Consider the following 15,107-nt stretch of genomic DNA (forward strand, 5'->3'; position numbering starts at 1 on the left):
TTCCCTCGGTTGCGGGTGCCCTCCAGGCGCCAGGCGGGTCCAGCCTCGCCCGGAGCTGCCCACGGCCAGCGCACGTCTGACCCGAATCTGTTCCGGCACCAGCCGAGAGCCCGCTCCGCACCGGCTCTCGCACCCCCGCCACTGGGGCGTTGACACACACCGGAGTCGAATTACAACCCCGCAATTAACATATGAATTTGACGATCTTAAGAGAGAAAAAAAAAAAGAAAAGAAAGAAAAAACCTGAGCAGGCGCCTTGGCCTATGCACACAGGAACTTTTCCCCGGGTGTAAAAACTCTTTGATTGGCTGCTCGCACGCGCCTGTCCGCGCCCTCCATTGGCTGAGCAGACACGCGACCGGCGCGAGGAGGGGGCTGGGACAGGAGCGGGGGGAGACACACTGGCGCGTGCCGCTTTTTAAAGGGGCGCAGCGCCTTCAGCAACCGGAGAAGCTCCGTTGCACGCGACCTGGTGTGTGATCTCCGACTGGGTGGGGGAGGGTAGAAGAGGCGAAAAAAAAAAAATAAGACGTTGTAGAAGACACCCGGGAAGGGCTTTTTGTGGTTGAGCTGGTGTGCCAGTGCCTCCTCCGACCCTCCGCCTCCAAGACTTTGCAGTGCAATGTCCCGCCTGCTGCATGCAGAAGAGTGGGCTGAAGTGAAGGAGTTGGTAGACCACCATCGCCATCCTCAGCCGCACCACCTCCCACAACCGCCGCCGCCACAGCCACCTGCGACCCTACAGGCGAGAGAGCAGCCCGTCTACCCGGCCGAGCTCTCTCTCCTGGACAGCACCGACCCACGCGCCTGGCTGGCTCCCACTTTGCAGGGTATCTGCACGGCACGCGCCGCCCAGTATTTGCTGCATTCCCCCGAGCTGGGTGCTTCCGAGGCCGTGGCGCCGCAGGACGAGGCGGACGGCCGGGGGGAGCTGGTAAGGAGGAGCGGCGGCGGCGGCAGCAGCAAAAGCCCCGGGCCGGTGAAAGTGCGGGAACAGCTGTGCAAGCTGAAAGGCGGGGTGGTGGTGGACGAGCTGGGCTGCAGCCGCCAGCGGGCCCCTTCCAGCAAACAGGTGAATGGGGTGCAGAAGCAAAGACGGCTGGCGGCCAACGCCAGAGAGCGGCGCAGGATGCACGGGCTGAACCACGCCTTCGACCAGCTGCGCAACGTTATCCCGTCGTTCAACAACGACAAGAAGCTGTCCAAATATGAGACCCTGCAGATGGCCCAAATCTACATCAACGCCTTGTCTGAGCTGCTGCAGACGCCCAGTGGCGGGGAGCAACCGCCGCCGCCGCCAACTTCCTGCAAAAGTGACCACCACCACCTTCGCGCCGCCGCCTCCTACGAAGGCAGCGCGGGCACCGCGATCGCAGCTGGGGCTCAGCCGGCTTCTGGAGGGGGCCAGCGGCCGACCCCGCCCGGGAGCTGCCGGACTCGCTTCTCAGCCCCAGCCTCCGCGGGAGGGTACTCGGTGCAGCTGGACGCTCTCCACTTCTCCACTTTCGAGGACAGCGCCCTGACGGCGATGATGGCGCAAAAGAACTTGTCGCCTTCGCTGCCCGGGAGCATCCTGCAGCCAGTGCAGGAGGAAAGTAGCAAAACTTCGCCCCGGTCCCACAGAAGCGACGGGGAATTTTCCCCCCATTCCCATTACAGTGACTCGGATGAGGCAAGTTAGGAAGGTGACCGAACTTTGAAAACTGAGACAGAAACAAAACAGCCCTTTCCCAGTGCGCGGGAAGCCGCGCGGTTAAAGATCCCCGCACCCTTCAATTTTTGCTCTGCGACGGTCGTTGTTTAGCAACGACTTGGCTTCAGATGGCAGCTACATTTGATGGTTTGCAAATGCCGCCGCTATTCCAAACTTCCTACGGTCTATATTGTTTGATGAAAACTTGCTGTTAAAGTTGTGTCCTTTCCTCCCACTTTCTGCTCCCCCTGTAGATAGATACGGTGTAATTATATGTACCCAGATATGGCATCATTACTCTAGCTCCCTGCTGCCAATACGCTGCTAAAACGTTGCATCTTCTTCTTTGTCGCTGGTTTGGGTTTAATTTATTTTATGCCCTGGCCATCCATCCCTGTGTGTTGCGCGCACTCACGTATGGGAGAGTTAATCTTCCGAAGTTGTTTCCCAAAATGAATTATGAAACGCAAAGTTAATGCTTTCAACGTTAACTTTTGACTATGGAGTTGTTAGAAAACAGGGAACTTTAAGGATTCTATATTGTATAAACATACCCAATATATATATCCGATCGCGACAACATTAGCGTCTTTTAGGAAACTGGGCGCACGCACTTTATCAGCCGCTGCTACTGCTGCGGCTCCAGGAGAAACTCAGCTGCCAATTGCAGACCAGTTGGTTTTTTGGTTTTTTGTTTTTTTTTTTTTTAAACACAGCCACTTATAATCCTTAAGCTCTTTACAAATGTTTGTTTAAAAAATGAAAATTAAAAATACATATAGTAGTGTCAAAAGCTTTTGGTCAATTTTATTTTACTTTGTTAATATTAGGAAACTTATTTATTATTGAGTGTTTGCTACAATTTCTACTTATCTTGATTCGTTTTTTTATGTTTTCTACTTGAGATCATTTTATTTTAATTTAGCAAAGCCAACTGCCATTGTTTTATGTATTTCCTTTTGCAAGTGATGAAAATAAACGTGAAAAGTAACTTTTATTTGTCACTTATTCCATTCCAGTATAACCATTGAAATCAGTGTTTAAATGACCTTGAAGCCTTGTCTGCTAGTAATGCGAATTTTGTGCAGGAAACTGCTGTTGCAAATTTGGTGCCTTCGGGTAGTATCAGAAACCCTACATAAAAAAGCACTCGGGTCAATAATTAAATTATAAGATAAAACTTTTCCTAAATTTGCAGTACAGTTTTGCCTCTTGGATAGCCAGGGTCTTTCCGGTCCTCCTTGCCCCTAGTCCCAACAACCTCTGCAAGGAGAGGGACGTATTTCAGGTCTCCTAGGCTCTAGCCAGCAGTGGTTAACTTTACCAGAGTTAGCTATGTCCACTCATAACTTGCCAAGCTGAAAGCTTTTCATGTAGGTCAAATATGCAGCATATGCTCTCTCTCTTCCTCTCTCTCTCATCTTTTGGGGGAGGAGGCCCCCCAAGAGATTAAAAAGTACAATGAAAAAAAACTTGAAAGGGGAATTGATTCAAAAACTAGAAACGAGCAGTTGCCCTAGGAAATTGATCTTCACTCATTTTTTCTTTTCAAACGATTCTGCTTCTTTCAATATAGAAGCTAATATTCGCCTTTATTTTGTACTTCTGAATAAGCTTCCAATATTCAACTACATTTTTCAGTCACTCGCAGAAACTTAACGGTGGTCTCACTCTCATCTCAGGTGTCCTCACTAAGGAAAAACCTATTCTGGGTCTCAGTATGGTAGATTTTGGAAGAGCTGGTACAGTGTGCGTATGAAGAGAGTAGAAAGCGGGGTTTTAAAGAACATATTTGTTTGGCAAATAGGAGAGCAGATTTGGCAACATTCCACTGAATAAACATCAGTGATTTTGAGAGGTTAATTTAAAGCCAAATCATTCGTGTTTTGTGTCCTCATTGGGATAACAAATTGTGGGAAAAGGGAGCACTACCCACCCACCCACCCACAAAAAGCTAGGGAAGGTTAGTTTAATTACTTTTTCCTCTCCCCACAGCACCTTGAGAAGAAGAGAGGGCCCCAGGTAGAGAGAGAGAGAGAGAGAGAGAGAGAGAGAACCACAAATTGGGTTTGCCAGAAAAAGTGATGCGCGAGGAAGCTCAGGTTCTGATCTCGAGCAGGAGGAAAGCGTGGAACCGGCTTTTAGCTGACCGCTTGGGTACCAGTGGCTTTCGGCTGAAGCCAACCGACCGAGGGAAGCTGATAGCCTCCGCCAGCTCTCTAGGAGAGGTGAACGGCGGATCGCGACACTTTCTAAGGGCAGAAACAATGCACCTGTCCACTAGATAACCTTTTGCACCCTTTGAGTTTGCCGTGCTCACGATAAACATCAGGAATCTTCGGGCTGCTGAATAAATCAAGCGATTGCTTCCAACACATTTCCATTTCGCTGTCAATAAACAGACCCAACAGGTATGGACATACAGCAACCTTGCAGGATAAGAGTACACATAATTTTATAGCTATTTGGCTCAGTGTGTTTGTGTGCATGTGTAGAGCGAGAGAGGAAGAAGGGGACCTAGAATTCTTTTACCTGTTATGAGTCTGAGTAGGGGGAGAAAAAGAGTTGTGATTTTTTTTCTCAAAGAAAACGATCTATATTTCATTTTTCAAAACGATTTATGGTCATTTTGTGTCAACCATAGAAGAAAAAGACCTCATCCAAAGATATTACTTTTCATGGACTTAACAGAAATTACAGAACAGAAAGGACATCAGGAACGTCTTCCTTCACATCTTTTATAAATGAGAAAACCACTGTCCCTAATTTGCCCCAAAATCACACGACCAAGAAAGTGTCAATATCCAGAATTTGATCTTAGCACTCCTGTCCACCAGGTCAATGCTCCTACAAATTTTTCTCTAAGAAAATCAATAGATAGGAGCTACAGCTATCCAAATATTGAGAGGGGTAGGACTGTATCACCATAATAGGCAGATATTTATACTTTTAAATGTTAGGGGCATTATATCAAAATTGGAGATAACTCCATCTTCATTTAAGGAAGTCATTTCTCTTTCTCCTCAAGGGAAAAACAAAACAAACAAACAACAACAACAACAAAAATCCCAGCCATAACACAATATCAGACTGGAAATTCTACATCATGCTGATTGAAAAAATGAGTATGGATTCTTCTAACCCATCTAGACAACACGCAAAAAGTCAATTTATTTTGTGGTAAATTGAGTGCTCAACGTCCAAATAAGAATGAGAACTTCAACTTTTTTTCTTTTCTTCATTCTATTTCTTTCTTCTTTCTTCTTTTTTATTTTTATTTATTTATTTTTTTAATACTGGCATTTCTTTGAAAGAGATGTACACTCACATTTCCATTTTAAGGTTCTGCTGTGAAGTTTGCATAACAAACATTTGGCAGCTCGCTCTCTTACACTCCATTAACAAGCTGTAACATATAGCTGCAGGTTGCTATAATCTCATTAATATTTTGGAAACTTGAATATTGAGTATTTCTGAGCGCTCATTCCCCATATGCCAGACCACTCCTGCCATGCTGACTGGTTCCTTTCTCTCCATTATTAGCAATTAGCTTCTACCTTCCAAAGTCAGATCCAAGTATCCAAGATACTAGCAAAGGAATCAACTATGTGTGCAAGTTAAGCATGCTTAATATCACCCAAACAAACAAAGAGGCAGCATTTCTTAAAGTAATGAAGATAGATAAATCGGGTTTGTTCTTTGCGACACTGCTGGTGCTTTGTAGAGTTTTATGTACTTTAAGCAGCTTGCTTTATATTCCGTTTTTACCTCACACCCCACTACCACTTTTATTTGCTGAGGGTTTAGGCTCATCGCACTTTCAGAAACTTATTTGATTTCATGGAGAGCTGAAAGAAGATGACTTTTGGCAATGGGCAAGTTTAAACATGTTCTCTATGGGACATTGTCAACTGGGGGTCCAGCTTGACCAGAAAAAAAGGGGGGGATTAATTTTCTAAACTTAACCAATGCACAGCCAATATTTTCGTGAGTCCTTTCTATTAATTGTAGAGATTTAAACCTAAACCAAGCAAGCGGTCTTTTATCAAAGGATATCTTGTAATCTTTCCCTCCTCTGAAAGTTTTTCTCATTTGAAAGTTCAAGAAAAAGATGATCAACTTCGGCAGGGCAGTTCCAAGCCCCAGTTAGAGTTGGAAAGGAAAAATAGCAGACACACTTGTCAATTGCAGCCTAGACGTGTCTATTGCGATTTAGGAAAACCAGCAAGTGCGGGTGAGAGTTAAAGATGACCAGCAGTAGTTGCGCTGCTTGCAATTGTTTTCGTGAAGGGGCAGAGAAGGAGGATAGGGGGATATAATAAATGTGTAAGTTTTCCTCGGTGTTTTTGACTCTCCATTAACCAGCCGCCCTCGCCCCTAGGCCGAGCAGAACCCTGGGAGCCTGCCACTGAGGTCTCCATTCTCCCGCTAGGCCCCGGCCAAGAAAAGGCGAACTGAGCAGAGAATGGGTTAAATCCTAAGACTCAGGGGAGAGGCAGGGGAGGAGAGAAGTCAGAGGAAGATAAAGAAAAGGACAGGAACCAAGAAGCGTGGGGGTGGTTTGCCGTAATGTGAGTGTTTCTTAATTAGAGAGCGGTTGACAATAGAGGGGCTGGCAGAGGCTCCTGGCCGCGGTGCGGAGCGTCTGGAGCGGAGCACGCGCTGTCAGCTGGTGAGCGCACTCTCCTTTCAGGCAGCTCCCCGGGGAGCTGCACAGCCGCATTTAACACCATCATCACCCCTCCCCGGCCTCCTCAACCTCGGCCTCCTCCTTGTCGACAGCCTTCCTCGGCCCCCCACCGGCAGAGCTCACAGAAGCGAGTGTCTCCGGCCGCCTCCCCCCGCTTCGCAGCGGGGGCCGCCCCTCCCCCCCGCCCCCCCCCCCCCCCCCGCGCCCCCCCCGCGCCCCCCCCGCGCCCCCCCCGCGCCCCCCCCGCGCCCCCCCCGCGCCCCCCCCGCGCCCCCCCCGCGCCCCCCCCGCGCCCCCCCCGCCCCCCCCCCCCCGCTGCGGGGCGGGGGCCGCCACTGCCCACTGCACCTCCCAGCAACCAGCCTGGCGAGAAAAGAAGCTGCGCAAAGTTAAAGCCAAGCAGTGCCAAGGGGAGGGGAGGCTGGCGGCGGCGGCGGGAGAGCTTGGGCAGCCCAGGAAAAGCCGGCCGGGGGCTGAGGCACCTGAAGCAGCCAAGCAGGACTGGGAAGCAAGCGCGTCCCTCCGCCAGGGGGCTGCCGACGCGCTCCCCGCCGAACGGGGCCCCTGACTGGCCCGGAGACGGTAGTCGAAGATCCAGTTCCCCTTTCTAGCCAAGGACACATTTCCTCAGTCCCTCCGCTATTCGAAAGAAGTTTGTTTGATGCTGTTAGAAGTCTCAGAGTTGCAAACTTTAATCGAGAAGACGGTGCCTGGGCATTGTCTTCCACGTGTCAATCCACACGTGCCCGACTCGTCTTTCCTCAGCTCCTTACGAAGAGAAAAGGCAGAGTTAAGGGTTACAAAGATTTTAGGCCTTTCTACATTTCAGGGTTCCTCTGCCTATTTCAGCTCTGCTTTCTTTAGTCCCAAACAAACTAGGCCTTTGCTACCTAATCTCCAGGGAGGCCTGGCCTATTCTACAAGTTAGTGCTTTTTCCCAGGGAATCCAGAAGTTTCCTCCATAGGGATGAAAGACAAAATGCTATGCAATATAAGTATATCATCACTAATTTTTTTAAAACAGTTCTTGTTAGAGAGTTAATAGACTTGGTAGAGGAAATAGGGTTCTGATGGCCAGCTGGTTCATCAGGGTGCAGGGCCTGGCCACTGTCAGGATGAGGAAGGAAGGTGTGAGCTAGGTAGGATCAGAGGTGGCTGTTTTGAGGTTTCTCAAGCAGATAGATGTCATTGCTCTTTTGGGTCACTGACCACTAATTTACCTCTTCTAAAAATTTTCCCATAATCTCTCCCACCTTCCTGCCCCTACAAACTCTTGGAGCTGGGGTGTTGGTGAGGGAGGGGTTGGGACTGGGAGGGATCCTCAGTTACCTGGGGCAGGAGTGAGGTTGCTTAAGGAGGAGTAGGCAACATATTTTTGTATCTTAGAGGCCACAAAACTAAGAGAGATCTAAAACATAGGGCTACCTGTTGACCAGCAAAATGGAAGGCCAGTTCTTTTTATTTTCAATAACAGTATCTGCTTCTGGAAACAACCTAGCAGAAATACACGAGATTTGTTATTTTCTTTCAATTTTCTTCTAACCCAAGAGATATTGATTCAGTAGGTCAAAGAAGAATCACAGGAATCTGCATACAGAATTCCCAGGTGAATATGATGTAAGTCGAGCCAGGAGTCCTAAAGCACTAACCCAAAGGAGTTTCTATTAGATCTCTTCTTGAGATTGCGCATGCAAATGGACACTGGCTAATAGTCCCATTTTACTTCCTTTTACAATATTCAGTGATCTGGATCCCATGACCTGACTTTGTTGCTTTCAGAGTATGGGGCCTGAGAGAATATGCTCCAGGCCTAAGATGTCTCAACTCCAAAGTGATATGCCAGCTGCCTTTGGAGGCATAAGGGAATTGGTCCTGGAGTTACAAGACGTTCACCCCCTGACTATCTGTCCAACATAAGACATTGCTTCTCTCTCAGTGGGAGAAGCCAAAATCACAACCAGTGAGTGTTTGTGAAATGCAGGGAGCAAGAATTTGCCCAGGCTAAACAAACTCTAAGAGAAACAGTTGTCAGGAAGCCCATGGTTTAAGGCAAGTGGACTAAGTCATATCACTCTGTAATAACTCCAGCCTGAGTTTAGAGGGGCATTGACTTTGATGGAAGCATTAGCCACTTATAATTTGACTGAAGAAGTAGTTGTTTCCTTGCGTTGGTAATGGTAACCAGAGAATACAGAGAAAACCAGTTTCATGATTTAGAAGGCAATGATCCCATGAAATAGTGTTAACTGCCTTTAGTGCCTGATTTTTTATTTCTTCCAAACTCTTGCCCCACTATCTTTTATTAATATTCCTCCACCTCCTCCTCTTTTTTATCAATGAGAGGACACTTACTGGGTATCAATATATAGTAGGGGAGTTAACCATGGTAAGAAATGCACAAAAATAAAATCAATCCCCCTTTCTCACAGAACTTAGAACTTGGTTGGAATCTCAGAACAAACATGGAAAAGAAGCTTCATCACCTGGGTGAGCATGGCATTACTGCCACAAATGAGCCACAGCATTGTAGTCTTATGTTTTCCATCAAATTATTTCATTCATAGTCCCAGGTGTACCCTGTGCATAGCCTTCATTGTTTCAATTATTTTTTTTTAAGTGTTCTAAAACCAGAAGAGCTGATCTTCAAATGAAATACTGTCCCAATCTCTTTCTTCTGAGCTCAGAGGATACTTTCATTTCTTATGAAGTTGTTAGTGGGAGTGTAGTTGTAATTTCATACCAGAAAAAAAAATTAATAATAATAACTGAGGTTCTGAGAGAGATTGAATGGTCTGCTGAGAGTGACATAGCCTCGGTAGGTTCAATGGGCATAGAAACCTGGGTCTGCTCTGAGTCTAGGAACATCATTCTTTCCAACACAGGGCACAGCCTCAGGTGCATATTTTGCAGTAGCCACCTATGCCTGTCCCTCCCATTTTCACTCAAACTTGGAAGAGATACAGATTTCTATATTCATCCATTTTACATTTGCTCCAGAAAGAGATGACTTAATTTCTTTGGAGATGGCCATGGAGCAGTCTCCATTTCCAAATGATAGATTTAAGACATATACTGGTTAGAGTAATTTTCATTTACAGTACCAGCTTTGCTCATCTGATTCGACTGATACTAGAAACAATTGCCTCTTTTTCTATATTGAAATTCATTTCCACTCTCATTTAGAAAAATCCATTCAAATACTAACTACCACATGAGGTTAGGAAATGAGGCTAAAGAATACTGTATGGAAGTGCGTCCTGAAGAGTAATGGCTCAAAAGCAGGTCATTTCCCCAAATTTTTGCCCCATCTATGTTTGTAAGTGTGGCAGGAAAATAGGGCTATAATTTTTATTGTTTCTTTTGGAAGGAGAAGTGAATTTACCTACTACATTTATAGCTTTGGATTCATTCAGTGATAACATACATTTTTTATTCACCTGGCCATCTCAGCTATTGGCTTTTTTTCCCATAAAACTTCCTCTAAGTAAACATTTACCACTGTCCTGAGTGGCTCAATGTCTGAAAACTATTTCTTTGTTTTGAAAAATTCTGTTGTTTACCTGTCATGAGTCCCTAGTCCATTTTATAACACTTCTATTCATTAGTTTAAGACAATCTCTTTTCCATTGCTTGTGACTTAGATGCTTTCAGCTCCTCAAGGAGTGTAGTGGCGGGGGAGGGGGAAAGGGGAATTAAAAAGCAGAATACATTTCTAATTTAAAAAGGAAAGTTTGCAAGCAACTACATAGGCCATATTTCAGGATCAAAGGAGAAACTTTGTACTTGCAGTCATGCCTGGGTATATTCACACGTGACATTTATCCCCCATTGTTCCTTCTCTCCAACTGCACACCAGGACAGCTTCTGAGGATAGAGTTTAGAGCCCTTTCTACCAAGACCTAAACCCAGACTGCCTCCTAGTGTGTCCTGCATTATGGTACCATGTGACCCATCTGGCCAAACACCCTCCCACTATTTTTGGTACATCTGCATGTCTCCTATTTCTAGGAAAAGAGTGTGAAGCTGTTGCTTAGGGCCTTTTCTATTTAGCTTTAGTCTGAAAATGGCCCTAAAGAGTTCACTGTAGGCCAGGGGCTACTTTAACAGCCTTTTGTTGAATGTGTCTCTCCTTTTTCTTCCACCGTTTCCATGTTGCTATGGAGAGGTGTGGATTTACTCATACCAAGGATATTGGATTGGACTCAATGTTTTCTCATATGTCAGGCACTCTGGGTTAGCCAGTTAGTCCTAGGACTGGAGGGGTAGGGACAGGGAGGCATGGTTGTTTAGCCAAAGACTATACTAATGAGAGAGCCCGAGGCTCCTCAGGGGCTGTAGAAGGGAAGGAGTAATTTAGTAGGGTCCATTAGGGAGACCCTCTGGAGAACTTTTCCAGGTGCCAGGCATTTTATATTTAGGCCCCTCTTGGAGGATCCCTCCCATCCTCACACTACTGGGAAATAAAGAAGAAAATAATTCATCTTGTCAACTAAGGGTTGATCTCAAAACTCTGCTTTCACCTCTGGGCTCACCTCCTTCTGGGTGTCTCCCCAATCTTCCAAGTTCTGGTGAAGATTCTTCTTTTTCTTTCTTTTTTTTTTTTTTTTTTTTTCCTTCCTTTTCTCATGCTAAGCTCTCTCACACTCCACTGGAATTGCTGTTTGTTTTTAAAGGACCAACCTCTTGAGGGCAGGAACCATTTCTAATTTGACTTTGCCATTGGCCCAGGCAGATAATGCCTGTGGAAGAGATAAGTGAGAATCAAGGTCACCGGGCCTGGGTGTGCTCTGCCTGGCCACAGAATTCCTTGCTTCATTTTCTCTTTAAATTAGACAGACTCTCCAAATTGATTACAGCCAATGCTGGGACCTCTCTCTCTCTCTCTGACAACTCCTACAAGGCCTTTCACACAGTTTCTTCCCTCCCTTCTTTAATTTTTTTTCCTAACCCCTAAAACCTCTAAGCAGAGTGAAATGTTCCCTTCTCTGTGCTCCAATGGTCCTCCTAACAAGTGACAATGTCACTATTTCTGCAAACGCATTTCTGTGAGCCTCTTGGGTCAAGACAAGGTCTCATTTGCCTTTGCATCCAGGCTCACAGAGATCCCCCAAAATGCCTCTCCAGGATTTAGCTGGACAGTCCGACACCTAAGATCCATCCTGGGAGGTTGCTTTGCACAGGGCCTGGCACAGCCTCCGCTGCCACCGCCGAGTGTGACAGGATCCCTGGAAGGAGGACAGAGGCGGGCTTCCAGCCTCTCTTCCCCTGCACCTTCTGGCACTGGCATAAACACAGCCCGGCTGTGTTTTCTAGCATCATTCCTTCCTGGCACCATCTTGCCTTCCCTTTTATGAGCTCTCACGTGCTTTTCATTCCATCCTCTCCTAGCACTCACCACTTCCCTATTATTTCCCCCCAGTTCTTCTGTCATCCTTTGGTCCGATTGCCCCCTTAGTCTTCCCTCACTCCCTCGATCTTTATTTCCCAGTACTGTTCCTCCTTAGCCAGTGTTTTATTTCGCGTCTTTGTTCCTTTACCAACTAAACTCATCAGTCTCCCTTCCTCAAGTCTTTCCTTCCCTATTCGCCTCCCACCGTCAGGGCAAGACCTGAGCAGCCACTTCTTCATCGTGTGGCGAGCAGGGTGGCACCGCTTGCTCCCAGCAGGTGGGCCACGGGCTGGTGCAAGTTCATGTCTTGCAGAGATCGGGAAACCTGCAGCACCTCCCGGAGGAGCAGCTGCAGGCATCACCCCTCAAGGCTGGCCCGGGCCGCAGCAGGGGCAGGGAGGTGCGGGTGGGCGGCCAAGAGCTGGGGAAACCGGATCTCCTGTCAGTGTGAACTGAAGGGTTTTTTTCTCCCCTATTCTTTTTTCCCTCCTCTTTCTCTCCTGACAAAGATACCCAACAGTGTTTCGGTGGCTGTGCTGTCGACTTTCTTCTCCTAATCTCGGTGAATCAACTCGGGATCATTGATGCAGGTCAGCATCAGCCCATCTGTTTGATCAAGAGTCAGAGATCTCTATTTCTTTGCGGCCAGAATTCTTCCCCGGGGCAGGGACCCTGCTATAGTAACCTTCATTTAATACTTCCATTATCATCAGCATCAGAGCTCATCCACACGTCTTTCCTCAGAAGGATCCCTGCTCCAGCCTACAGAACCACAGCCCTGTCAAGGAATACCTCCTTCAAGTCCACCTCGACTGCAATCCAAAGGACAAGCTGCAGCTTTCAGCACCAAATAGCCACTGAGCAATAAAACTTTCAGGATAATTTCTCTCCTAAAACAATCCTCTGCTCACTCTGTTTCTTTTCATTATGTACTTTTTTCAGTTTATTCACATCTAGGGAAGAAATAAAATTCATCCCAAAGATGCTGTACTCAATCGATGGGAATAATGTTTGCTCCAGCATGCTTGTAAACTGGTTTGCAGGACGTTTATAAAGAACAATAGAGGAAATGAAATACATTCAGACCTGTGCCCTGAAGTTTACAGAGGTAATTGATCCTCCCACTGGGTCCTCTTGAATTTTTCAACAGTAAACTAGTTCATCTGTAACTGATGGTTTCACCGTTTTAAATTAGTTCGACACTTACCCCATAAGTTAAAAAAAATAAATGAATAAGACATTTGGTTAAAATAATAATTCTTCTAGAAACCAGAGAGAGAAAGAGAGAGAGAGAGAGAGAGAGAGAGAGAGATTGCCAGGGCAAAACCTGCAGAAGGGATTTGCACCTGTACAACTCGTGATTACTTAATGTCTGCTCAAGTCTAGAGGTATTCACCAGGACAGCTGGCAAATAGGGGGTTAATCATTACAGAAAATGATGCATCATATCTTTTCAGTTTGGTTTATACTGAAGGGCAGTAAAGATTTATGCCTTAGGAGGAGGATAACACTCTTATTTTCAGAGTGTGGTTGGCTCCTTTGAAAGTTTAATTTCTGAGGACAGGTAGACATAGTCTATATTATAGAACATCTGTAGCTTTCCCTAAAAGAACTCTGATTCTGGTACTTTAATCACCTGAACCTTCTTGGGCTATTTGTAAACTTCTTAGGTTTCTAAAAAGTTCTAACTTCTAAAGCTTACAAGAATAGTGGACTATAGAAACATATTTTTAAAAGAGAAAATTATTTAGACATTTTATTAAATTAGGTAACACTGTTTGGCTATAAATTAGTTTCCACTTCCATACGTATTTTTAAAAAAGAGGATTTTATCTCCAATATTTTAATTAATGTTAATTACATTTTAATTTTAAAAAATTTCACAAGCAGCTTTTTTTCCCCTAATAGATAGGATGCTTATTTCTTTTTTCATATTTGTAGAAAATTAATGCATAGATACAGATAAGATAGGTATCTTATTTCTATATCTCTCTCTGGTATGGTATTTTCCAATTCCAGGAAAGCAAGGTTGAAAGAGCTTTCTGTCACCAGCTAGTTATTAACAAAAACAGTATTCATTGCCATTCTGGTCTAGGCAGCATCTGAAGCTCTCTGCAGTTCAATCCTGTGATTATTAACTCACTTCCCACCAGTATCTTATGCAGGCCCATTATCTACTGTCAATATTTTTATAGGCTATGAGGAGAAGTCCTGCTTACTTCCTGGTAGAAGGGAGGCAACAGGTTTTCTCTCTCTCTCTCTGTCTCTCTCTCTTTTTTAAGTAGATAAATATGTACTCTACAAATATGTTTGACTGAGCAGGCTAAGAAGGGAGGGAAAGGGGAGCCTAGCATCTGCTGTCTCGCAGGTTCATTGTGTGGTTAATAATTGCTCTAGAATAGTTTTACAGGGTGTAGGCTTTCGAAATAAAGATTACTGAAAGATCCAGGTCTGAAAACTTTTTTCATTTCTGTTTGTATCCCAAATCCTAAATATTATGTATGAGTTTTTGTTGCTGCTGTTGGTTTTTAACCAACTTATCTTCATGCAAATACTTTTGATTTCCCGACTTAGAGAAATCTCTGAAAGAGATGAATTGGCATATGGTCTCTACAGTCAAGAGAATGAAGCCTTGCAACACAGGACATCATAGGGATTTATTAGAAATACACAGTTAGTGTTATCAAGGCTCTACTTTGTGTGAATAAACACTTTTTTTAAAGTTTATACAAATAAAACATGGCCTTTAGTTCAAAATACGTACTTTTAAAAGCGACTTTGAGCACCTTCCTTGTATTCTCTATCTCATGGCTACCTTGATTAAATAGAAAACGAAGGCAAATGATCACAGATGTGGGCTAACACAAAATATTGTTGTGAATCACAGTATTTTTAAATATAAATTATGACACATTGTTTTCAACTTGACTTTGAAAATATTCTAATTGTGAGCACTACTGTCAAGAGCTAGAAGATTCTTTCTTTGTTCACAGTTATATCTTTTTAAAAGAACAATAGATTTGAACTCAACAATTCTAAGTTCCATTCCCAGTTTTCTTACTTCTTTATTCTATGTACCTAGGGCAAAATATTTAGCCCTTCTGAGCCTCAGTTTCATTATCTATAAAAGAAATAACAATTAAACCTGATCCTCCTACCTTAGAGGGTTGTTGTGAAGATCATATATACAGTATAATCATATAAGATAACATGTGAGAATCAAAAAGATAAATACATGTATCAGTCAGGTTAAGCCAGGTTACGCTGTGGTAACAAACAAGACCAAAATCTCAGTGACCTAAAAAATAAAAGCTTATTTCTTACTCACAATACAA

At 44.9% G+C, this 15,107-nt stretch overlaps 1 protein-coding gene across 1 annotated transcript; it reads left to right on the plus strand.

The window, feature by feature from the left end:
* Window positions 1–574: 574 nt before the first annotated feature.
* On the plus strand, window positions 575–1,820 carry ATOH1 (atonal homolog 1 (Drosophila)). The gene has a single exon (XM_008581740.1). It carries the CDS (start codon window positions 623–625, stop codon window positions 1,679–1,681), a length of 1,059 nt encoding a protein of 352 aa, XP_008579962.1. The 5' UTR covers window positions 575–622; the 3' UTR covers window positions 1,682–1,820.
* The last annotated feature ends 13,287 nt before the right edge of the window (window positions 1,821–15,107 follow it).

This window comes from Galeopterus variegatus, unplaced genomic scaffold, assembly GCF_000696425.1.
Source record: "Galeopterus variegatus unplaced genomic scaffold, G_variegatus-3.0.2 Scaffold2450, whole genome shotgun sequence".
NCBI classification, from domain to species: Eukaryota; Metazoa; Chordata; class Mammalia; order Dermoptera; family Cynocephalidae; genus Galeopterus; species Galeopterus variegatus.